We start from the raw sequence: 26,675 nt of genomic DNA, 5'->3' as shown, positions 1-26,675 counted from the left end.
TACCTGAACAGTACCTCTTAGATGTTATGTTTATTAAAATAAAAAGAAGCAAAAGATTTTTTTAGTCCTTTTTTTTTTTTTTTTAAAGATTTTTCCTTTTTCCTTCCCTGCTTCCTTAATCAGTTCTGGTTAAGGAAGCACATCTTCTGAGAGAATAGAATAATACACATATAATTCTAACAGAATGTTTATAAGATATTCTATAAACAAGTATAATATATGCCATACCTACAGTAATCATTAGGGATAAGATTGACATAAAATAACCTGGGCATTATAGTTCACTCTTGTAATCCCAGCACTTTGGGAGACTAAGATGGGAGGATTGCTTGAGCCCAGGAGTTCAAGACCAGCCTGAGCAACATAGCATGATCCTATCTCTTTAAAAAAAATTGGGTAGTATGTACCTGTAGTCCTAGCTACTTGGGAATTTGAGGTGGGACGATCACTTGAGGCCAGGATTTCTGAGACCAGCCTGGACAACATAGCAAGACCCCTGTCTCTACAAAAATGATATTAAAAATAAAGATTGACATAAAGTAAAGGTCTTTATAGGATAGAATTGCAGAATATTCCTTAGAGGGAAAGAGGATTGAAACGGATATAAGGAAGTTAAGGTTTTGGATATAAGGAAAGGACAAAAAAGTAGATTGGGAGTGGTTTATGGCACTCATTTTTTATCCTTCAGTATCCATTTATTGATTATAATCCATGTGCCAGGTACTATTCTGGAATCTGAGGATATAGCTGTGAATAAGTCTGTGCTGTCATAAAGGAGAGAACAAATAATAAACAAGTAATCAAAATAAGACAATTTAGAAAGTAATAAATGCTTAGAAGGAAACAAAGCAGGATAATGTTATGAGAGTAAACATACTGGCTTTTAGGGAGTGTGGAGTGTTTAGAAAAATCTTGTGAAGGGGAAACAGTTTGAATGAAGAGAAGTAGCTAACCCTTTTGAGATGTATGTCACAACATTTTAAGGCGAGGAAACAGCAAGAGCAGAGGCCATAAGGAGTGAATAGTATTGTGTATTATTTAAACAAATTGAAGGCCAGAGTGGCTGGAACAAAATCAGCAAGAAAGAGTAAGGCTTGGGAATGTCAAGAGAAGTATTCAATATTCAGATCATGTAAGGCCCTATAAGCTATGCTAAGAAATTTGGATTAAACCATATTCAGTAAGAGCAGAGTTTTTAATAGACGAGTGGTATGATATAACTTACAGGGTTTTTTTTTTTCTGCTTATTTGTTTGTTTTGTTTTTGAGACAGGCAGCGTCTCTCTGTTATACAGGCTGGAGTGCAGTGGCTTATTGCAGCTACATACTCCTAGCTAATGTGATCCTCCCACCTCAGCCTCCTGAGTAGCTGGGACCACAGGCACATGCCACCATGCCCAGCTATTATTATTATTTTTTTGGGGGGTAGAGATAGGGACTTGCTATGTTGTCCAGGCTGGTCTTGAGCTCCTGGGCTCAAGCAGCCCTTCTGCCTTGGCCTCCCAAAGTGCAGGAATTATAGGCATGAGTCACTGGGGTTGTCTTTTCACTCTGTTGGGTTTGTCCTTTGATGCACAGAAGGTTGTTGTTTTTTCCTTTATCTTTTTAAAAATAGACGTGGAGTCTCTCTATGTTGCCCAGGCTGATCTCAAATTCCTGAGCTCAAGCGATCCTCCTGCTTTAGCCTCCCAAAGTGTTGGGATTACAGGTGTGAGCCAGTTTACCTGTCCCAGAAGTTTTGATGTAGTCCAGTTTATCTATTTTTTTTTTCTGTTATTGCCTGTGCTTTTGGTATTATGTCCTAGAAATCATTGCCAAATTCAGGGTCATGAAGCTTTTCCTTATGTTTTCTTTTAGGAGTTTTATAGTTATAACTCTTACATTTAGGTCTTTGATCCATTTTGAGATAATTTTATATATGATGTAAGGTAAGTGCCTTAGTCTCTGTATGCTGCTATAAAAAATACCTGAGACTGGGTAATTTGTAAATAATAGCAATTTATTTCTCATAGTTTTAGAGGCTTAGAAGTCCAAGATTAAGACACTGGCAGGTTTTAGTGTGTGATGAGGGCTGGGTCTTTGCTTCTAAGATGGCACTTTGAGCACTGTGTCTTCACCTGGTGGAAGCCGAAAGGGCAGAAGAGGCTAAACATTGTGTGAAGACTATTCTTTAAAGGCCTTAATTACATTCACTAGGAAGGAGCCCTCATGACCTAATGACCTCAGAAAGGCCTCACCTCTTAATACTATTGCATTGGAGATTAGGTTTCTCCAAGAATTTTGGAGGGGATACAGATATTCAAACCATATCAACAAGCGTCCAATTTCATTCTTTTTTTTTTTTTTTCTGTGAGATGGAATCTTGCTTTGTCACCCAGGCTGGAGTGCAATGGTGTGATCTCAGCTCACTGCAACCTCTGGCTCCCAGGTTCAAGCGATTCTCCTGCCTCAGCCTCCTGAGTAGCTGGGATTACAGGTGCCCACCACCATGCCCAGCTAATTTTTGTAGTTTTAGTAGAGACGGGGTTTCACCATGTTGGCCAGGCTGGTCTCGAACTCCTGACCTCGTGATCTGCCTGCCTTGGCCTCCCAAAGTGTTGGGATTACAGGCGTGAGCTACCGTGCCTGGCTCAATTTTTCTTTTGTATGTTGATATCCAGCTTTCCCAACACCATGGCTTACATTCTTAGAAGAATGAATTGTGATAGGATCGGTATACAGGGCAAGAATGAAAGCAGATAAATCAGTGAAGATATTACTGAAGTATTCTAGAAAAGAGGGAATGGTGACTTAGAATGATGTGGTAGTAATGATGATGGAGAGAAGTAAACATATATGTGATGTATTTAATAGTTAAAGCAGTAGAACTTGCTTTCATGAATGGGATTTGGAGGTGAGGAAATGACAAAATCAAAGATTATTTCTTGAGTTTGAGTGGACTTTGGTGCTATTTATTGTGGTGGGACAAACTGAGGTAGTGATGGGGAAGAGGTATTATTGGCAGTGAGTAGGTAGAATCAAGAGTTCTGCTTTGGAAATGTTAGATTTGAAATGCCCTATTGGGTATCCACGTGAAGATTTTAGTTGGACAGTTGGCCCTGTGAGTCTGAAATATAGGAGACCAAGGATAGGGTTAGAGATATAAACACAGGAATTAGTACTATGTAGGTGAGATTAAAAGTCATAGAACTGGATGAAATAATTTAGAGGGAGGAAAGAACACACAGCTGAGCTCTTGGACATTACAAGATTTGTAGGTAGTGCAGCGGAGGATGTAGCAAAGTGGGCAATGAAGAAGCAGCAGCTAGATAGGAGGAAAACCAAGAAAGTGCTATGTATTATTGCAAAAGTTAAGAGAAGAAAATGTTTTAAGAACCTTAAGAACCTTTTCACAGTTATCTTGCTATTTGTATATAGTCCTATAACTTTCCATATTAGATTGTGAACTCTTTGTGGACAGTGTTATGCATGTTTGTATTCCTTACAGTTAGCAGCTTAGAAGTGACTGGCAGAAGTGGATAGTCAAAGTTTCTTTTCCTTATAAGCACTGCTGGGTCCCCAGCAATGATCAGGCACTGTTCTATACTTTGGTTGTGTAAAGATAAATTATAAATGGTTGGTGCAGTGTCAAATGGAAGACAGATTTGTAAATACATAATTGAAATTGTGTTATACGGAAAGTTTCAAAGTAATAAGTACTAAAGAAGAGACTGATACACGTTGGTAGGGGATTACTTCTATGGAGGGAAAGCAGGTGTGGGATCAGAAAAGGTTCTGTAGTGAACCTTTACTTTGGTTTAGCTTTGAAGGTAGGTTAGATAGAATATGAAGTGAGGTCATTCCTGGGACAGTAGCAACAGAGGCAAAGGAGTGTACAGTAACAGGGTGTAATGTTTGAGAAAGTAGTTCCTGACCTGGAGTTCTTAGAGTATAAAAGTTTAACAACAATGAGACTGATTTATAAGCCATGGAAAGGTGTTTAGTCTCTTTTGTAGATCATGGGAAGATGGCTGACGGCTGATACCTTGTCAACAATACAGTGATTATCAGATCTTCATTTTAGAAAGATGATCCCAGTGAAGAATGGGCAAGAATAGTAAGACTCATGGAAAGAAGTTGGATTGGAGGCTATTATCATAATCAAAGACATGATCCTGAGTTCCAGTGAGTTTCCAGTGAAGGGCACCGGAAAAGGTTACAAAGAAAAACAACTTTTGGCCGGGCGTAGTGGCTCACACCTATAATCCCAGCACTTTGGGAGGCTGAGGTGGGCGGATCACGAGGTCAGGAAATCAAGACCGTCCTGGCTAACACGGTGAAACCCTGTCTGTACTAAAAATATAAAAAATTAGCCGGGCATGGTGGTGGGCTCTGGTAGTCCCAGCTACTCTGGAGGCTGAGGCAGGAGAATCACTTGAACCAGGGAGGCGGACATTGCAGTGAACCGAGATCATGCCACTGTACTCCAGCCTGGGCGATGGAGCGAGACTCTGTCTCACACACACACACACACAAAAAAGTAAGAGAAACAACTTTTAAAGTTATTGCAGAGGTAGAATGGGCAGTACTTTGTCTATTGGATCTGTAGGATGATGAAGAAGGAAGATATGACTGATATTTCTAGCTTCAGTAACTGGATAAATAATGGTTATGTTAATGGGGCAAAGAATGAAAGAGTGAATGATCTCTGGATAAGGGACTATTTTGATAAATTACGGTACATTCCATCCACATGAGTCACTTGAAGCTGTTCTGATTACATAATGGTATACGGTTAAGTAAAATATACAAGTATTATAGTATGACTTCTTAAGTATTTAAAAATATTTTTACAAAACACATGAACATGTACATTTGTATATATGTATATATGCACTAAATACTGTATGTGTTTCATATATATGCACATAAATACTGTATATGTTTCTATAAGTTTAGATAAATGTAAGGACAGGAACATAAACTACTCATGGTGGTGATGTATTCCGAAAAGTGAACAGGGAAGGGGGCTGGGAGCTTTCACTTGTTGCTTCATTATTAAAGTGTTGCATGGTTTTTAAATGCTATGTAACCAGAAAAATGAGTGAAACATCAAGACAGAAATATCCTACCTATCTAAGTGTATATGTCAGTAAATGGACATCTTGAAAACTAAGTGATAGAAAGGGATGTTTCGGTTCTCTTGAAAATAGAACACACAAGATTTTTTCTCGGCTGGGCGCAGTGGCTGACGCCTGTAATCCCAGCACTTTGGGAGGCCAAGGCGGGCAGATCATGAGATCAGGAGATTGAGAACATCCTGGCCAACATAGTGAAATCCCGTCTCTACTAAAGATACAAAAATTAGCTGGGCGTGGTGGCGCGTGCCTGTAATCCCAGCTACTCAGGAGGCTGAGGCAGGAGAATTGCTTGAACCAGGGAGCCAGAGGTTGCAGTGAGCTGAGATCGTGCCACTGCACTCCAGCCTGGGTGACAGAGTAAGACTCCATCTCCAAAACAAAAACAAAAAGCAAAGATTTTTTTCTCTTTATAACTTTGTTCATACTGTTATCTGAAGTATCTTTCTCTTTTTGTTGCTTTTGCCCTTTATTTAAGGCTCATCTTCATGCTCTAATTTTCTATTGGAGCTTTTTTTCATCTTTACTAGATTATTGTGATCTTTGCTTCTATAGAGATATGATAGCAAACATATTCTTATGTTCTAATTTTATTTATATTGCTTATTTTATAACAAATTCCCACAAATTTTGCAGCTCAAAGCAACTTATGTTTACTATCCTACAGTTTCTGTGGGTCAGAAGTCTAGACTTAGCTTAGCTGGATCTTCTGTTTAGGGTTTTACAAGTCTACAATAAAGGTGTTGGTCAAACTGCATTTCTTTCTGGAGCTTGGGGTCACAAATTTCTTGGCAGAATTCAGTTCCATGCTGTTGTGGTACTGAGTTTCCCATTTTCTTGTTTACCGTCACTGAGAGGATGCTCTCAGATCCAGAGGCTGTCCATACTTCCCTGTCTTATGGCCTGGTCACACATAGCCACTTACTTCTTCTTCAGGGGTGGCAGGAGAATCTCTGCAGTATGCTAGGGCAGAACTTTATTACCTAAGTACCAGAGTGATTATCCCATCACCGTTGGCATGCAAAGTACCCTAATTAAGGAACGATTATCCCATTATCTTTACTATATTCTGTTTGCTAGAAGGAAGTGCCAGATTCTGCCCAGGTTGAACTCAAGGGGTTGGGATCATTTAAAGCCACGACTCACTGGAGGTCACATTAGGGTGTGTCCACCATAGCACTTATGTTAATATGAGTTTCAAGCTGGAAAGGACTCCAGTGTATTCTCTTTTTCCCCAACGAAAATATAATGAAAGGTCATCTTTGCTGCTTAGCCTAGTCTATAATGTAATAGGTGTTGAACAGATGTTGGACAGTGTTTTTAAAAGGCAGAGGCACAAAAATGTTAAAAGATCAGAATTAGCACTCAGAAGATTTATTCAGTTATAATGTATATGAAATGATGAAACCTTTATTTTTAGGACATTGGCTATAAAACAGCATAAATTAAAGCTGAGAATATTACAAAGGAAATATTGACAAGACTTATTGATTGATTAGGGGCCTGAAGGAAGGTGGTAGAGAAGAGGGAAGAGACTAGAATAACTTTGAGGTTACTTGTTTGGGGACTAGTAGGATAGTGTGCCATTGACTAATCAATTCAATTAATGTTTGAAAGTACAAGGCAATATATTGATGTTAAATTCACAATGTGGTTTTAGGTCTCTAGAGGGAAATTAAGAACCCAAACCAGTATTTCACATCTGTACTCTTGAAAGCCCTTGTTTTCTCTATCTGTAGAATCAGAGGAAGTTATTCATTAGTGGGTTTTAAAATTACACTAGGGATGGTTTTTGTCTGTAATGCCTAAATGAGTACTGTTTAATAGCATTTGAAAAAAAATACCCTGATGATGTCACCCCAAAATCATAGATAAGATATTGCATTAACTTCTAAAGTAGCTGGAAGACAGTTTGGGGATAGAAGAGAGAGTCTGACAGAGCTGGAGTCAAATTAAAATAGTGTATGTGAGCCTAATAGAGATCGAAACAAAGTGATAGAATGGCAGAAAGCTTTTTTATTTTCTTTAAGGATTTTCTGTTTTCCTTTCTTTTGATTATTGATTGTTGTAAAGCTTCAAAGAACAGAGACATGTAAGGTGGAGGACTTAAGCCTCACTCACTAGCCCAGACATGTGCATGCTTTTTCTGTAAAAGGCCAGATAGTTCTTTAGGCCTTGCAGTACACATGGTCTTTTTCACAACTGGTCAACTCAGTGTAGTATGGTGAGTTGAAAACAGCCATGGATAACACTTAAACAAATGGGCCTAGTTGTGCTCTTATAGAACTTACTAACCAAAAACTGTTGGCAGGCTAGATTTGGCACACAGGCCTTAATTTGCTCACCCCTGTTCTAGATTATTGGCAATTAAAAGAAAGTGTATTTTCTTTTATATGTTCCCCAAGCTCATATTGTTCATAATATTCCTCAGGTTTATTTTTCCTCTTAATGTATATTGTGGACAATATTTTGTCAATTTGGAACAATCTACTTATATGATTGTATATTTTGATTCTTTAAGATTCTCACTTTCATAAATAGTGTTGTAGTGAAATTAATTGATTCACGAGGAATATTTTCCACATGTTTTTCTGCATTGTGGGAACATGTTCATATAGCACATTATTAAGACTGCTGGCCAGGCGCGGTGGCTCACGCCTGTAATCCCAGCACCCTGGAAGGCCAAAGCAGGTGGATCACTTTAGGTCAGGAATTCAAGACCAGCCTGGCCAACATGGTGAAACCCCATCTCTACTAAAAATACAAAAATTAGCCGGGGGTGGTGACTCATGTACCTGTAATTCCAGCTACTTGGGAGGCTGAGACATGATAATCACTTGTACCCAGGGAGCGGAGGTTGCAGTGAGCTGAGATCCTGTCACTGTACTCTAGCCTGGGCAACAGAGTGAGACTCTATCTCCAAAAAAATAAAAACAATTTTTGTGACAATTGCTTTGGATCCAAGTTTATGTTTGTTCTTTTTTTGTTTTTGTTTTGTTTTTTTGTTTTGAGACAGGTTCTTACTTTGTCGCCCTGGCTGCCGTGCAGTGATGCCATCATGGTTCACTGTAGCCTCTACCTCCTGGGCTGAGGTGATTCTCCTGCCTTGGCCTTTTGAGTAGCTGAGACTACAGATGTGTACCACCATGCTCAGCTAATTTTGTTGTTTTTGGTGTTTTTTTGTAGAGAAGAGGTCTCTTTATTTTACCCAGGCTTGTCTCAAACTCCTGGGGCTCAAGGAGTCTCTTTTCTAAGTGCTGGGATTGTAGGCATGAGCCACTGTACCTGGCCTTATTTATATTTTAAATGAAAACATTGCTACAAAGTGAGGCAAGTGCCCTGTGGAATGGGAGTAAGTTCATGTCATTGTTGATGACTGCTAGGTGTAACTTCTGTAGGTGGGCATTTTCTAGTGGCAGTTTAGCCACTTTTGTTATATAAATTAAAAAAATAATCCTTGCAGGCCATGTATGTTCATGCCCATAATTTCAGCACTTTGGGAAGCTAAGGCAGGAGAATCACTTGAGCTCAGGAGTTTGAGACCAATATAGGCAACATAGTGAGACCCTGTCTCTACAACACCACCAAAATAACTTACAGGGTACGATGGCACATGTATATAGTCCCAGCTACTCAGCAGGCTGAGGTAGGCAGATCACTTGAGCTTGGGAGGTTGAGGTTTCTGTGAGCCATAATTGCACCACTGCACTCCAGCCTGGGTGACAGAGCGAGACTCTGTCCCTAAAAAAAAAAAAAAATAATAATAATAATAATAAATGATAATAATAATAATTCTATCCCTGCCCGCTCTATGTTCTCAACTCCTATTAAAGAAGGAAGTTTAGAAGACCTATACATATCAAAAATGTTCCAGATTACATAAAGTGAATCATTCTGTTGATATGTTTATAAGTAAATGGTGTTATAAAAGCGCTAATCAGAATGGGTCATTTGTTTATACATCTAAGACATTTTATTAAAATATTTAGAACTCCGTGGCCATTATCAGTGTTCCATGTGAGTCCTCATATGGAGAGGTAGCACTGAAGGTTACCATTTCTTAATCTTTTAACTTCTAATACCATAGTTTTATTTTTAAAAATTTTTGTCTTTATACAAGGCAATTCATACATTTTATATTTTTTGTGTGCTTTTGCTCAATATTGTTAGTGAAATTCATATTGTTAGTGAAATTCATATTGTTATGCATAATATTGATTCTTTTTTTTCCTACTTAGCATTTTACTTTATGAAAGTCCAACATTTTAAAAATTAGTTTTATTTTTAATGGACATTTGGGTAGTTGCTAGTGTTTGGCTATTGTAAATAATTGCCATGAACATTTTTATTAATCTATTTTGTGATTATAAGAGTCCCTGTTACTTCACATCTTTGATATAACTTGGTAATGCCAGCCTTTTAAACATATATAGCCATTCTGTGGAGTATAGTATATCTTATGGTTTTAAGTTTTATTTCCTTGATGACTAGTAATCCTGAACACTTTTCATAATCTTATTCACCATTTGGAAATCTTCTTTTGTGAAGTGCTTGTGTACTTTTCCCATTTTAAAAATTGTGATCATTTTCTTTTATTTGTAAGAGGCTTTTTAATATATTTAAGATAGCAGTTCCTCGTTGGTTGTAATTATTCCAAGTATATTCTCTCTCTCTGAAGTTTGGCTTTTAATTCTCTTAGTGGTGGCTTTCATAAGCACAAGTCTTTAAATTTTGATGTAGTTCATTTTGTCACTATTTTTCTTATGTTTTGTGTATTTTTGTTTGGTGCAGTAAGTCTTTACATTGACCCAGTCAGGAAGATGCTCTCTTATGTAATCTTCTAGAAACTTTTTAAACTTCCTGAAATCTTTAGGTCTTGTCTAGGATTCATTTGGAATTGGTTTGTTTGTATGGTTTGAGGTAGAAGTCAGGGTTAATTTGTCCATATGAACATCAGTTGATTGATCTAAGACCAGTTTTTGGAAAAGACCATCTTACTTATAAGTCTTTTAATATCATTATCATTATTATCATCTCTCTTCCCCTCTTTAAGAATGTCTCATGTATTCTTGTTTGTTTACATTTTCTATAGATTTTAGAATTAAATTTGAACTCATCAGATTATGCAGAAAGACCTGCTAGGATTTTGATTGGACTGTATCTATAAATAGCTTTGTGGAGAACTGATATCTTTAATACAAGCCTTTCCCTTTCATGAACATGGTATACTTTTTTCTTTAAGTTTTAACTTTTTTTTTTTTTTTTACCGTTCTTTCTGTTTGACATGCAGAATTCTAGCACATTTTTGTTTCTTTTTCCTACATATTTTGATGGTTTTGAATGCTTTTCAAAATAGTATTTAAAAACCATTTTTACTTTGTTAGTAACCTATACATATAATCTAGTTGATTTTTGTGTATTTGCCTTAAATCCAATGACCCTCCTAAATTCAATTATTACTTTTAATTGTTTACATTTTTCTTTTGGATTTTTTCAGTATTTCAAATAACTAACTGTTAACTTTATCTTCTAAAGTGTATTTTTTATTTTCTATTTAATTTCTGTTCTTATCCTTATTTAACTTTCAGTGTTCACTGGCTGTTCTTTTTCTGATTTCTTCAGTTCAATACTTGCATAATTTATTTTGACAATTTTTTTCTTCTTTAGTGTTTTTATTCAGTGTATCAATTTCCCTCTAAGCATTGGTTTAAGGTTTATCTAAATCCACAGATTTTGGCACATTGTTTTTACTATGTTTTACTGCAAACGTTTCCTAATTTCCATTATGATGTATTCTTTTGTGTGTGGGTTTTTTTCAGAGGTGCATTCTTTAATTTTTAGACATGAAATGATATTACTTAGCGACTGCTGTGTTAACAATATTATCACAACTTAGCCTTAAAGAAACATACATTTGTTATCTCAATTTTTCTTGGTCAGGAATCCTAGGCATGGCTTAGCTGGGCCTCTCCTTCAGGTTCACTTACAAGGCTGCAATTAAGGTGCTGGCCAGAGTTGCAGTCTTATTTGATGTTTGACTAGGAAAGGATCTGCTTCCATGATCATGTGATTGTTGGCAGGATTCACTTCCTTTTGAGTCGTTAGACTGAGAGTCTGAATTCTTTGCGGGCTGTTGTCTGGGGCTCTACTCAGCTCCTTGCCATGGAGGCCTTTACACAGGGCAGCTCATAACATGACAGCTTTCTTTAGCTAAGCCATTAAGGGAGAGCGTCAATAGAGTCTGCTAGCAAGATGCAAGTTACCATCTTATTTAATGTAATTATTGAAGTGTTATTCCTTCATTGTTGCCATATTTTCTTGCTTGGAGGCAAGCCCCATCTCCTTCCTACACTCTAACGGGGAAGATTACATAATGCTGTGGATACCAGGAGGTTAGGAAAGTCAGTGGTCAGCTTAGAGCTTCTTGCAGAGTGATCTGTATCCTGTTATTTCTAGTTTAATTGAAATGTATCAAAGAACATACTGAGTATGATTCCATCATTTGAAATTCACTGTAAATTGCTTTGTGACCCCGCATTTTGCCTGTTTTTTTTATATGTTCCATGTTTACCTGAAAATAATATTTATTATTCACTTACTGGGTATAATGTTCTCGATATGTCAGTCAGGTCAGGTTAAAAAATATTCTATAGCTTTATATATTCTATATCTGGTAGTAGGCTATATTCTTAAGAGCATACAAATTTAGAATCTCAAAATACTAAATTTCTGTATCTCTAGTTCATTTATCCTTTTATTAATTTAACAGGTTTATTTTATTTCTGTTTGCTTCTCATACTAAAAAAAGTTTATTACCTTTTAGCTTTTAAAAATTGTTCATGTTTTCTGAAATTATACTTTTCAATCTTTGTTTAACCTTATATTGAAATTGTGTCACTTACAAGCATCATATGCCTTAAAAAATTGATTTGACAATAATTTTACTACTAAATGTTTACTTTCTATGTATTTCTGATATGTTTAGGTTAAAATTTATCATCTTATTATTTATGTCTTTTATATTTGCTCCACATCTTGTGTTTCTTTTTTTTTCCTTCTTTTGAGCTAAGTATTTGTTGCTTAATTTTTTTCCCATTGGCTTGTTGGTTATATATTATTTTAAATAACTTTAGTGGTTACCCAGAGATTGTAGTATGAATATTATAATTAACATCTTACATAAACTGATTCTTTTGCCAATCCATGTATGACACAAGAAACTTATAACACTAATTCAGTTGGTTTCTCTTGCCTTGTATGCTGTGGTTATATATTTTAGATTGCAGTATTTTTTAATTCTAGAAGTTACATAATTATTGTAAACATTCAGTATACTTTTAGATTTACCCACGTTTGTCATTTTCATTGCTCCAATTGTTTTCCTTGACTTGTATCAATCTTATATTATTTTTCATCCTTGTGAAGTATGTTGGTTGGCTGGTGACAAATTCTCCCTATTTTATTTGTCATGGAATGTTCTTATTTTGCTTTTGATGATGAGGAAAAGTTTTCCTCTACCCTCTTAGGTTTGTTGTTTGGGGACCTGTGAATTAAACAGACAAACACAGCTTAGCAAGAAAAAAGACCTATTTTTAGTCATAAGTCTATCAGAATTCGGCCGGCTGCTGTGTCTCACACCTGAAATCCCAGCACTTTGGGAGGCCGAGGCGGGCGGATCACCTGAGGTCAGGAGTTCAAGACCACCCTGGCTAACATGGTGAAACCCCGTCTCTACTAAAAATACAAAAATTAGCCTGGCATGATTGCGAGTACCTGTAATCCCAGCTACTCAGGAGGTTGAGGCAGGAGAATTGCTTGAACCCAGGAGGCGGAGGTTGCAGTGAGCCGAGATCGTGCCATTATACCCAGCCTGGGCGACAGAGCGAAACTTCGTCTCAGAAAAAAAAAAAAAAAAAAAAAAAAGATTCAGAGAAAAATGTGACTTGAGGAGGGGGTTAGAATTTGGGGTTATATACATACCATTTTAATAGGGTAAAAGTGAAGTAATGAAGGGCACATTTGGGAAAGCTAATGATTTTGTGAACAGTAAGTGGGCCCTTAGGAGAATAGTTAAGTGATATTATAGTTTTGTATCAATGTCTATTTAGATAATTTCTCATCCTGGTACTAACTTCTCATCTTTATTGACAATAGTCAATCTTCCTTGGTTGCAAAACTCCCTGGGAAGGGATTGATGAAAGCTAAATTCTTTTGGGAGCTTCTTCATTTAGGTGGATAAAGGAAGTTCAGAAAAATACTCTTTTTTTTTCCCACAGTGGTATACTCTTGACCCTTTAAATCTCATTATTGAAGGATACTTACTGAGGATAGAATGCTTTTCTTTCTCTCTCTCTTTCTTTCGTCTTTCTTTTCTTTTCTTTCTTTTCTGTCTTTCTCTCTCTCTCTTTTTCCTTCGTTTGTTCATTCGTTCATTCGTTCGTTCATTCGTTCTGTCGGAGTCTCGCTCTGTCACCCAGGCTGGAGTGCAATGGTGCAATCTGGGCTCACTGCAAGCTCCGCCACCCAAGTTCAAGCCATTCTTCCACCTCAGCCTCCCTAGTATCTGGGATTATAGGCACCTGCCATCATGCCTGGCTAATTTTTATATTTTTAGTAGAGACAGGGTTTCACTATGCTACCCAGGCTGGTCTTGAAGAGGATAGAATTCTTAGGTGGTTGGTTGGTTGGTTTTGAGAGAGGATCTCTCTCTGTTGCTCAGGCTGAAGTGCCATGGTGTGATCATAGCTCACTATAACTTGAAACTCATTGACTCAAGTGATGCTTCTGCCTCAGGCTCCTGAGTAGCTGGGACCATAGGCATGCACTACCATGCCTCGCTAATTAAAAAAAACTTTTTTGGTAGAGATGGGATCTCACTACATTGCCAAGGCTGGTCTTGAACTACTGGCCTCATGTGATCCTCTCGCCTGGACCTCCCAAAGTGCTGGGATTACAGGTGTGAGCCACTGGCCTGGCCTTTTAGGTAGTATTTTTGTTTAGTATTTCAAATAGGTCATTGCATTCTTATCTGGCTTCCATTAGGCTTATTGTTGCTCTTTTGAAGGCCTCTCCCACTGTCTGCTATTAAGAATTTTTTTCTTTGATAGTTTTACTATTACTGCCTAAGCAGGGTATCCTTAAAAACCCTGCTTGGGTTTTGTAGCACTCCATCAACATATGGCTCAGTGTTTTTTCCCAGTTTTGAAAAATCTTGGCCATTATCTCTTCAAATATTGCTTTTTTCTAATTATGTATCTACTCTTTCTTATACTACAGATACACTTATATTAGATTCTTTTACCATGTCCTATATGTCTGTTATTTATTTTGTTCAATTTTCATTAATTTTTCTTACTATGTTTCAGTCTAGTTGTCATTGACCTATCTTTCAGTAAATTTTTCCTTTTTTGGCTGAGCTTAATAACCCAGTAAATCTATTTTTATATTTATTTATTTTTTTTCAGTACTTCTACAGTTTTCATTCTTTACTGGAATTCTCTGTTACACAATTAGTTCTAAACATATTAACTATATTTATTTCAATGTCCAGATGTGAGCCAGTTTCTATTTAGTTTCCATTTGTATGATATTGTCTCTTATGCCTGTTAATTGGTGACTGAATGCTGAAAATTGTATTTTAAAATGGCAAGGGTAAATTTAAGTCTCTATGATATTATCTTCCTTTAGAAAGGACTTCCTTTTGGTTTCTGATTAGCAGTTAGACTAATAGCTGATTGTATTAATTTAGGGTCTGAGCTGACTCAAGGCTGGGTTTTTATTTTTAAGTTCTTGTGAGAGTTTGGCCTATTTTGTTTGCCTTCTCCTAGTGTGTAGCCCTTCTGAGGTACTCTGAAAACCTGGGGTTTTGCCATGGCCCTCCTGCATTGGTATTTCTGATTTTTTTCTCCCCACCCTGAAAGCTTTGCTTAGCTTTTTGGCTGCCAGTTAACCTAAATACCAATCACCAAATCTCTGAAGGTCTGTTTCAGTGTTTTGAGGCCTGGTCTATTTCTTGCTTTCTGGGGTACACTTGATTCCTGCTGTAACTCTTGGGTAGTCTACCGGGACTCCTCCACCTTGACGGACTGTGAACCTCAATTTTTTTCTATTTATCTTTGTGAGACTAGTGACAGGTCTGTGTAGCTTTTCTGTTCTCACTTGGGAATAGCAAATGCCTTAATGTAAAAAGTCACACTGATTGTCTTTTGTGTGCTTTCTTCTCTGTGATCTTCACTGGTTAATTTTGGCTGCCTTGGTAACTTTCCAGTGCATTTTAAAAGATTAAAACACAACTTTAATCCAGTATTTTTAGTTGCTTTTGTTACATGGCTAGTCTGATAGAAGCTAATCTGCTATTGCCAGAAGGGTAACCTTTTGCTGTTGTTACATTCCTCAGTTATTTAGCATGAAATAATGGTACCTCATTGTGTATGATGTCAAAAGAAGAAAGTAAGTATTCCTTCCTCTCCACCGTAAGCAGTGAATAATCATTTATGTTGTGTGTGTATACATATATTTATTTGATAACATTCATTTCTTACAGGTTGCTTAGCCAGACAATGAAGGATCATCTAGTAAGAGTAGCAAATGAAGCTGAATTTATCCTGAGCAGGCAGAGAGCAGAAGATATTCACAGACATGCGGAATTTGAGGTAGGTTACACATGTGGTTGGTGTGCGGAAGTTACCGTTTTTTAATGATAATCATGAGAAATTGTCCCGGTAAAATGGCAGGTCCAAAGAAACATAGTATATGTCATCAAAAAATTAAAATCTAGGTTTATAGGAGAGTCATGGGGGTTCTGGGAGATAGTACATGTCTCTTTAGCCCTCTTGTCTCAATTGCAGTTGAGCTACCACAGAAGCTTGATCAGAGAAGCTTCTTGTTTGGCTGCTCTAATCTTAATAATCAGAGGTAAGTCTTGGCTCTGATGGTTTTCCTATAAAGAAAACTGGTGAAGGAGTTGGCCTTTTCTGGACAAAACAGAGCTAGTTAGCCAGAAATGAAAATCTCTATGGCAAAGGTAAGATCATCCAGGTTTCTAGAGAGGAGCTGAACACAGAGGTGTGAAATTTCTCTGTCTTTAGGGTTTGAGAGCGTAACAGTATTTGTAGCTGAGGAAATGAGGGAGCACACACCTCTCTCCTTGGATTCTCATAGGAGAGGACTAAGTGATAAACTCATCCTGGGACCATTGCTTATCTCAGTAGTTGTGCCTGAACATGTATAAGAAATACAAATTTCTAGAGGAAATTAATGGTTTTGTAGCTATAGAAATGACCCAAATTCACCTAAGGTGAACTAGAAAATTTGACAAGTAGTACATTTGCTATAGAATTGGAAAAATATTTAAAAGCACTGTATGGCTTCTAACATATCAAGAACAGATAAACTCATATGTTGCTGACATTTTTCTGGTACATTAGAAAAGATGAAAAATCTTCCAAGTGAATTTTATACAACCAGCAAATCTGAAAATTATTCTAGAAAAATAAAACTCTAGAAGACCAATTTCACTTAAGAATATAAGTACAAAATTTAAACTATAACTTTAAATAACATAATTCATCAATATAAAGAATGAATTATATAGTATGATGACTGAAAATTTTTACTGGAATTACAAAATTGTTTACTTTAGGATATCTACCTGCAAAATAAATTATATCAACAAATTAAAAATAGAAAAAACACAAAGATATCAGTAAAGGTAGAAAAAAAGCATATGATGATTGTTAGCTGCCAGCCGTATTAAAACTCACAGAAAAAGATTTATATAAGAAAACAATACAAATATGGTAAAGACTATTAAATATCATTTTAAATGATTAAAGTCATCTCTTTTAAAATCAGGAAAAATGAGTGATACCTACTGTCACTGTTGTTAACATATTTTTTGATGTTCTTGCAAGTGCAAGATACAGCTAATATAAATGCTAGTAAAGAAAGAAAGAAGATTACTTTCAAATTTCTAATGCTGTGGTCTAGGAAAATCTAATTCCTGTGTCCTGAGGTGTACCTGGATCTTGAACATTTTTCTACCAGAGTTAATAAGAGAATTTGGTGAGGTTATTAGGTATGAGATAGTTATGCAAAAAATTAATAGCTTTTCTTTGACAGTCAGTAACCAGCTAAGAATGGAAATCAGAAATACAGTGTATTCATAAATATGACAAAAACAATGTTTTGGGCCAAATTCTGCAAGAAAAGTACACATGCTTTTTGGAATGAAGCTACAAAATTTTATTAAAGCAAATAAGATAAAATATAAACTAATTCCATGCTGGATAGTCTGTCTTGGGGTCTTGAGGGGTGTGTGTGTGTGTGTGTGTGTGTGTGTGTGTGTGTGTGTGACAGAGAGAGAGAGACAGAATCAGTCTTTTGTTTTGAAATAATTTGAGGCTTTCAGGAAAGTTGTAAGAATAAAGCAGGAACTCCTATTCACTGTTCTCCCAGATCTTGTGATTGTTAAATTTTTACGACATTTATTCTCTTTCTCTTTATGCTTTGTTTTTCTGAATTTTGAGAGTAAGTTAAAGTCAGGATTCCCTTCTACCTCAAAATACTTCAGTGGAAATTTCCTAAGCACATTCTCTGTCTTAATCTGGTACAGTTATCAAAATCAGAAAATTAACATTGGCAGGATGCTGTTACTTAATATACCAACATTACTTGTATTTTTCCAGTTTTCCAACTGGAAAAAAGACTCCATACTGTCTTTTATAGCCAAAGAGAGAAAATTCTACATCACAAAAATGTTCATTTTTCTCAAGTCAGTATGTAAACTCAGTGCAATATCCATTAGTAAAGCACTCCATTAAAATAACAGTAGAGTTGATTTGACATTTAAATATTCTTTATAACAAATTTAAGACACAACTATTATATTTGGATATTTAAATATTCAGTTAATGTGGGAAAATAAATGCTTTAATGTAGTCCTACAATTTGTGAAAAAGTAATGGGATATACTTGCCTCTCCAGAAATTAAAACACCACTAAAAAGACAGCATATATTAAAATTCTTCCAGATGAAATAAGCAATAGGGAGGAAGATGACATGATAAATACTTCAGAAACATATTTGGAAAACTGTAAAAGTAGAACTTGGGCATATGTGTGAATTTGATAACCAAAATGTAGGATATTTAGAAAGTAGAAATAAAAAAGTAGACATCTATTACTACCTATAACATTAAGTGGAGGAAAGATACCATCAACAAATTGGAAAAACATAATGCCTATGACTGATAAATGATTAATATATTCACTGTACTAATAATTCTTATAAGAAAAACAACCCAATAGACAGAAACTCAGATGATATCAATAAGAAATTCACAAAAGAACCTAAAAGTGACCAGTAAACATATGAAAAGGATTCGTATGTAAATTAGAGAAATTATTATCTATCAATTTTCCATTCTTCGATTGAGAGACAGTAAAAAGAATGATAACGTACTGTTGAAGCGAATAAGGGAGATGAAATGGGCAATGCTGTTCTTTTGTATTGTTAACGGAAAGTACATTTTTAGTCTTAAGGGAAAGCAATATAGTCATAGCTATTAAAAAATTACATTGGCACTCACAAACATGCAAATACCCATTTACCGAGTAATCCTATTTTTGTGAATATATCTGTTAGGAATTAAAAATAATAGTATTTAAAGATAGGTATACATGGCTATTTATTGCAGTATTGTATAAAATTTAGCAAAATAATAATTATGGAAAAAACAAGGAAATGTTTCTTTAAGTAAAGGAAAATTATTTTCTGAAAGAATAGAAGGTTAATAAATTATGAAAAAATTAAGAGGTTGATGGCTTCGGTTTTTAAACATGAGTTTTGACATAGAATTCCACCAAGCCATTTTAGTTAATTATTTTCAGTGTAATTATGTCATTGATTTTTTATTATTTCTTTTCTTTGTAATATTTGTGGGTACATAGTAGGTATATATATTTATGTAGTACATGAGATATTTTGGTACCGGAATGCAGTGCATAATAATCACATCATGGAATATTGGGTATCCATCTCTTCAAGTATTTATCCTTTGGGTTACAAACAATCCAGATACACCATTTTAGTTGCTTTAAAATGCACAATTAAATTATTATCGACTATTGGCTCCTGTTGTGCTATCAAATATTAGATCTTACTCATTTGTTCTGTTTTTTTATACCTATAGATCATCGTCACCTACCCGTGACACCCTCACTACCCTTCCTAGCCTCTGGTAACCATCCTTCTACTGTCTCTCTGAGTAAAACTGTTTTGAACTCAGAGTTCAATTGTTCAGAGTTCAACTGAACAAGTTCAATTGTTTTGATTTTTAGATCCCACAAATAAGTGAGAACATGCGATGTTTGTCTTTCTGTGCATAGCTTATTTCACTTAACATAATGATCTCCATTTTCATCCATGTTGTTGCAAATGGGAAAGAATCTCATTCCTTTTTATGGCTGACTAGTACTCCATTGTGTGTAAGTACCACATTTTCTTTATCCATTCATCTTTTGCTGGACATATAGGTTGCTTCTAAATCTTAGCCATTGTAAACAGTGCTGCAACAAACATGAGAGTACAGATATATCTTCAATATACTGATTTCCTTTCCTTTGGATATATACCTAGCAGTGGGATTGCTGGATCATATGGTAGCTCTATTTTAGTTTTTTGAGGGACCTCCAGACTGTTCTCATGGTGGTTTTTACTAATTTACACTCCACCAATAGTGTATGTGGGTTCCTTTTTCTCCACATCCTCGACAGCGTTTGTTATTACCTGACTTTTGGATACAAGCCATTTTAACTCGAGTGAGATGATATCTCATGGTACTTTTGATTTGCATTTCTGTGATGATCAATGATTTTGAGCATCTTTTGTTTTGTTTTGTTTTTTGAGACAGAGTCTTGCCATGTTGCCCAGGCTGAAGTACAGTGACATGATCTTGGCTCATTGCAACCTCCACTGCCCTGGTTCAGGCGATTCTCATGACTCAGCCACCCAAGTAGCTGGGATTACAGGCCTGTGCCACCACACCCGGCTAATTTTTGTATTTGTAGTAGAGATGGGGTTTTGCTGTGTTGGTCAGGCTGGTCTTGAACTCCTGGCCTCAAGTGATCTGCCTTCATCAGCCTCCCAAAGTGCTGAGATTACAGGTGTGAGTCACAGTACCTGGCCCTTGAACACTTTTTCTTTCTTTTCTCTTTTCTTCTCTTTTCTTTTTTTTTTTTTTTTTTTTCAGAGCCTCACTCTGTCACGCAGGCTGGAGTGCAGTGATGCGATCTTGGCTCACTACAACCTCCACCTCCCTGGTTCAGGGGATTCTCATGGCTCAGCCACCCGAGTAGCTGGGATTAAAGGCCTGTGCCATCATGCCTAGCTAATTTTTGTATTTTTAGTAGAGATGGGATTTTACCATGTTGGCCAGGCTGGTCCCAAACTCCTGGCCTTAATTGATCTGCCTGCTTCGGCCTCCCAAAGTTCTGGCATTACAGACATGAGCCACTGCACCCGGCCTGAACACCTTTTCATGTGCCTGTTTGCCATTTATATGTCTTCTGTTGACAAATGTCTATTCAAATATTTTGCCCATTTTTAAATTGGATTATTACTTTTTCCTATACAGTTGTTTGAGTTATTTACATATTCTGCTTATTAATCTCTTGTCAGATGGGTAGCTTTGCAAATATTTTCTTCCATTCTATGGGTTGTCTCTTCACTTTGTTGACTGTTTCCTTTGCTCTGCAGTAGCTTTTTAACTTGATATCATCCCATTTATTCATTTTTGCTTTGGTTGCTTGTGACTATGGGGTATTACTGAAGAAATTTTTGCTCAGACCAATGTCCTGGAGAGTTTCTTCAGTTTTTTTTGTAGTAGTTTCACAGTTTGAAGTCTTAGATTTAAGTCTTTAATCTATTTTGATTTGATTTTTACATAAGGTGTGAGGTGTAGGGATCAAGGTTCATTCTTCTGCATATGGATAACTAGCTTTCCCAGTGCCTTATATTGAAGAGAGTGTCTTTTCTCCAATGTTTGTTCTTGGCACCTTTGTTGAAAATTCATTTCCTGTAGCTGTGTAGATTTGTTTCTGGGTCCTCTTTTTGTTCCATTGGTTTATGTGTCTGTTTTTATTCTAATACCATTCTGTTTTGGTTACTATAACTCAGTAATATAATTTGAAGTCAGATAATCTGATTCCTCCAGTTTTATTCTTTTTGCTCAGGATAGCTTTGGCTATTTTGAGTCTCTTGTGATTCCACATAAATTTTAGGGTTTTGTTTTCTTTCTTTGAAGAATGTCATTAGTATTTTGATAGAGATTGCATTGAATCTGTAGAGTACTTTGTTTAATATGGATATTTTAACAGTATTGATTTTCCAATCCATAAACATAGAATATCCTTCCATTTTTTTATATTCTCTTCAATTTCTTTTATCAGTGATTTATAGTTTTTATTATAGAGATCTTTCACCACTTTTGTAAAATTTATTTCTAGGTATTTAATTTTGTATGTTTCTATTGTAAATGGGATTACTTTTTTGAATTCATGTTCAGATTGTTCACTGTTGGCATATAGATATGCTACTGATATTGATCGATTGCTTGAGATGGGATCTCACTTTGTCTCCCAGGCTGGGTTGCAGTGACACAGTCATGGCTCACTGCAGCCTTGAGCTTCTGGGCTCAATCAGTCTGCCCACCTCAGTATCCTGAGTAGCTGTCACTACAGGCATGTGCCACTATGTCTGGCTAATTTTTGTGTTTTTTATAGAGGCAGGGTTTTACCATGTTGCCCAGCTGGTCTCGAACTCCTGGGCTCAAGCAGTCCACCTCCTTATCTTCACAAAGTGCTGGGATTATAGACATGAGCCATCATGTCTGGCCACTACTCATTTTTGTATGTTGGTTTTTGTATACTGCAACTTTACTGAATTTGTTTATCAGTTCTTATAGTTTTTTGATGGACTCTAGGTTTTTCTAAAAATAAGATCACATCATCTGCAAATAAAGATAATTTGACTTACTCCTTTCCAATTTAAATGCTCTTTATCTCCTTCTCTTGTTGGATTACTCTAGCTAAGGCTTCCAGTTCTATGTTGAATAATAGTGGTGAAAGTACATGTTCTTGTCATGTTCCAGATCTTAGAGGAAATGCTTTCAGTTTTCTCCATTCAGTATGATACTGGTTGTGGGTCTGTCATATATGGCTTATTATGTTAAGGCATATTCCATTTGTATCATGTTTTTTTTTTGAGGGTTTTTATCATGAACAGATGTTGTACTTTATCAGATGCTTTTTCAGCATCAATTGAAATGATCATTTTTTTATCCTTCATTCTGTTAATATCATGTATCACATTGATTGATTGATTTGCATACATTGAACCATCCTTGCACCCCTAGGATAAATCCCACTTGGTCATGATTAATGACCTTTTTAATGTATTTTTAAATTCAGCTTGCTAGTATTTTCTTGAGGATTTTTGCATCAATATTCACCAGTGAGATTGGCCTATAGTTTTCTTTTTTTAATATGTCTTTGATTTTGGCATCAGGGTAATATTGGCCTTGTAGAATTAGTGTGGAATTCTTCCCTCCTCTATTTTTTGGAATACTTAGAGTAGGATTGGTATTAGTTCTTAAAATGTTTGGTAGAATTCAGTGAAGCCATCTGGCCCCAGGCTTTTCTTTACTGGGATACTTTTTATTAAGGCTTCACTCTTGTCACTTGTTATTGGTCTGTTAGGTTTTAGATTTCTTAATGGTTCAATCTTGGTAGGTTTATGTATCTAGGAATTGATCCATTTCTTCTAGATTTTCCAAATTTATTGACATATAGTTGCTCATAGTAGCCACTAATTATCCTTTGAATTTCTACCGTATCAGTTGTAATGTCTCCCTTTTCATATCTGATATCATTTGTTTGGATCTTCTCTTTTTCTTAGTCTCACTAAAAGGTTGCCAATTTTGTTTATCTTTTCAAGAAGCCAACTTTTTGTTTAATCACTCTTCTGTATTGTTTTCTTCATTTCAAATTCATTTATTTCTGCTCTGAACTTAAGTATTTCTTTTCTTCTACTAATTTTGAGTTCAGTTTACTGTTACTTTTCTAGTTCTTTAAGATGCATTATTAGGTTATTTATTTGAAGATTTTCTTTTTTTTTTTGACATGGGCATTTATAGCTATAAATTCTCTTCTTAATGGTGCTTTTGCTGTATCCTGTATGCTTTAGTATGTTGTGTTTTTATTATCATTTGTTTGAAGAAGTTTTTCAATTTTATTCTTAATTTCTTCATCATTACACTGGTGATTCAGGAACATATTAATTTCAATATATTTGTATAGTTTTTAATATTCCTGTTATTGATTTGTAGTTATATTTCATTGTGGTCAGAGAAGATGCTTGATATTTCAGGTTTTTTTGAGTGTTTTAAGACTTGTTTTGTGACCTAACGTATGGTCTGTTCCTGAGAATGACCCATGTGCTGAGAAGAAGAATGTGTATTCTGTAGCTACTGGATGCAATGTTCTGTAAATATCTGGCTGGGCGTGGTGGGTCACACCTGTAATCTCAGCACTTTGGGAGGCTGAGGCAGGTGGATCACCTGAGGTCAGGAGTTCGAGACCAGCCTGGCCAACATGGCGAAACCCCGTCTCTACTAAAAATACAAAAATTAGCTGAGTGTGGTGGCATGCGCCTGTAATCCCAGCTGCTCAGGAGGCTGAGGTAGGAGAATTGCTTGAACGTGGAAGATGGAGGTTGCGGTGAGCTGAGAATCATGCCACTGCACTCCAGCCTGGGTGACAGAGCAAGACTCCATCTCAAAAAAAAAAAAAAAAAAAAAAAGAAATGTTCTGTAAATAACTTTAGATCCACTTGTTCTGTAGTACAGATGAAGTCTGCTGTTTCTTTTTTGATTTTTTTTTTTTGTCCGTGAGATCTGCCCAATGCTGAAAGTGGGATATTTTGATGTGTCTAGCTATTATTGTATTGGAGTTTATCTCTCTCATTAGTTCTGATAATATTTTCCTTATATATTTAGTTGCTCCAGTGTTGGGTGCATGATATGGTTTGGCTCTGTGTCCCCATCCAAATCTCATCTTGAATTGTAATCCCCACGTGTTGAGGGAGGGACCTATGATCCCCATGTGTCAAGGGAGGCAAGTGATTGGATCACTGGGGGGCAGTTTCTTCGATGATGTTCTCGTAATAGTGAGTTCTCATGAGATCTGATGATTTTATAAGTGTTTGGAAATTCCTCCTTCACTCTTCTCTTTCCTGCCAACTTGTGAAGAAGGTGCCAGTTTCCCCTTCGACCATGATTGTAAGTTTCCTGAGGCCTCCCAACCACGTGGATCTGTGAGTCAATTAAACCTCTTTCCTTTATAAATTACCCAGTCTTGGGTAGTTCTTTATAGCAGTGTGAAAATGGACTAATACAGTGCATATTTATTTACAATCGTTATACCCTCTTGCTGGATTGACCCCTTTATCACTATATAATGACCGTCTTTGTCTCTTCTTACAATTTTTGTCTTGAAATCTATTTTATCTGATTAAATGTAACTACTCCTGCTCTGTTTTGTTTCACTGACTTGGAATATCTGTTTTCATCTCTGTATCTTCAGTCTATGTGTAACTTTATAGGTGAAGTGTGTTTCTTACAAGCAACATATCATTAGATCTTGTTCTTTAATTCATTCAGCCACTTTATTTCTTTTGATTGGAGAGTTTAGTTCATTTACATTTAATGTTATTATTGATAAGTAGAGACTTACTACTGCCATTTTGTTATTTGCTTTCTGGTTGTTTTGCAGACCTCTCTTCCTTTTTTCTTTCCTTGTCTTCCTTGTAGTGAAGGTGGTTTTCTCTGGTGGTATGATTTAATTTCTTGCTTTTTATATTTTGTGTACCCATTTTATTTGTTTCAGTTTGAGGTTATTACAAGGCTTGCCAACACAATCTTATAACCTGTTATGTAAAACTAATGGCAACTTCACTTCACACTGATTGCATAAAGAAACAAACACACAAAAAGGAACCTAATAAAAACTCTATGCTGTAACTTTGTCTCTCTAGTTTTAAACTTTCTCTTGTTTTTCTTTTTATCTCACTGTACTATCTATGTCTGGAAAAGTTTTTGTAGTTATTATTCATTGGTTCATTATTTAATCTTTCTACTTGGTATATTTATACACTCCAATTACAATGTAATACTATCCTGTGCTTTTCTGTGTGCTTACTATTACCAGTGAGATTTGTACCTTCAGATGGTTTCTTCTTGCTCATGAACATCCTTGTCTTTCAGATTGTAGAGCTCCCTTTAGCATTTCTTTTAGGACACGTCTGGTGTTGATGAAATCCTTTAGCGTTTGTTTGACTGGGAAAGTCTTTTTATCTCCTTCATGCTTAAAGGATATTTTCACTGGATATACTATTCTAGAGTAAAAGTGTTTTTCTTTCAGCACTTTAAATATGTCTTGCCACTCTTGTGGCCTGTAAGGTTTCTGCTGAAAAGTCTGCTGCCAGATGTATTGAAGCACCATTGTATGTGATTTCTTTTCTCTTGCTGCATTTAGGATCCTTTCTTTATTCTTGACCTTTAGATTATTAGATGCCCAGAGGTAATCTTCTTTCTGCTTGCTGTTCTATAAGCTTCTTTTACTTGAATTTGATATCTTTCTCAAGGTTGGGAAAGTTCTCTGATTATTCTTTTGAATAAACTTTCTACCCCTCTCTTTTTATCTACCTCTTCTTTAAAGCTATTAACTCTTAGATTTGCCCCTTTGAAGCTGTTTCCTGATTTTGTAGGCATGCTTCATTTTTTCTTATTCCTTTTTCTCTCCTCTATGTATTTTCAAATAGCCTGTCTTCAAGCTCACTACTTCCTTCTTGATCAGTTCTGCTATTAAGAGACTCTGATGACTCTGATGCATTCTTCAGCATGTTATTGCATTTTTCAATTATAGAATTTCTGCTATATGTATGTGTGTGTGTGTGTGTGTGTGTGTGTATATATACATACATATATATGTATATTTAAATTTATTTTATTTTATTTTTTGAGACAGGGTCTGGCTCTATCACCCAGGCTGCAGTGCAGTGATGGGATATCAACTCACTGTAAACTCCACCTCCCTACTCATTCTGCTTGATTTAAAAAAAAAATTTAATCCTTTTGTTAAATTTATCTGATAAAATTCTGAATTTCTTCTCTGTGTTATCTTGAATTTCTTTGAGTTGCCTCAAAACAGCTATTTTGAATTAACTATCTGAGTTGTCATATGTCTCTATTTCTTCAGAATTGGTTCCTGGTGCCTTATTTAGTTCATTGGTGAGGTCATGTTTTCATGGATGATGTTTATACTTGCTAATGTTCTTCAGTGTATGAGCACTGAAGAGTTAGGTATTTATTATAGTCTTCACAGTCTGGGCTTGTTTGTGACTGTTGTCCTTGGGAAGGCTTTCCAGGTATTTGAAAGGACTTGGACCCCAACCCCAATAAGGCTGTGTTTTTTGCTGACTCGTAGAGGTACCATTTTGGTG

At 36.0% G+C, this 26,675-nt stretch overlaps 1 protein-coding gene across 12 annotated transcripts in view; it reads left to right on the top strand.

Moving 5' to 3' along the window:
- Positions 1–26,675, top strand: part of LRBA (LPS responsive beige-like anchor protein) — a 761,353-nt gene that overhangs the window by 271,480 nt on the left and 463,198 nt on the right. For all 12 annotated transcript variants that reach the window (XM_063809071.1, XM_054683898.2, XM_526701.8 and 9 more), the window contains one exon: positions 15,660–15,768. In XM_063809071.1, the coding sequence (XP_063665141.1) occupies positions 15,660–15,768 (109 nt within the window). The remainder of the gene's footprint in view (positions 1–15,659; positions 15,769–26,675) is intronic.

Source organism: Pan troglodytes, chromosome 3, assembly GCF_028858775.2.
Source record: "Pan troglodytes isolate AG18354 chromosome 3, NHGRI_mPanTro3-v2.0_pri, whole genome shotgun sequence".
NCBI classification, from domain to species: Eukaryota; Metazoa; Chordata; class Mammalia; order Primates; family Hominidae; genus Pan; species Pan troglodytes.
The sequence above is the reverse complement of the archived record's forward strand: the minus strand, read 5'-3'. Positions and strand labels throughout refer to the sequence as shown.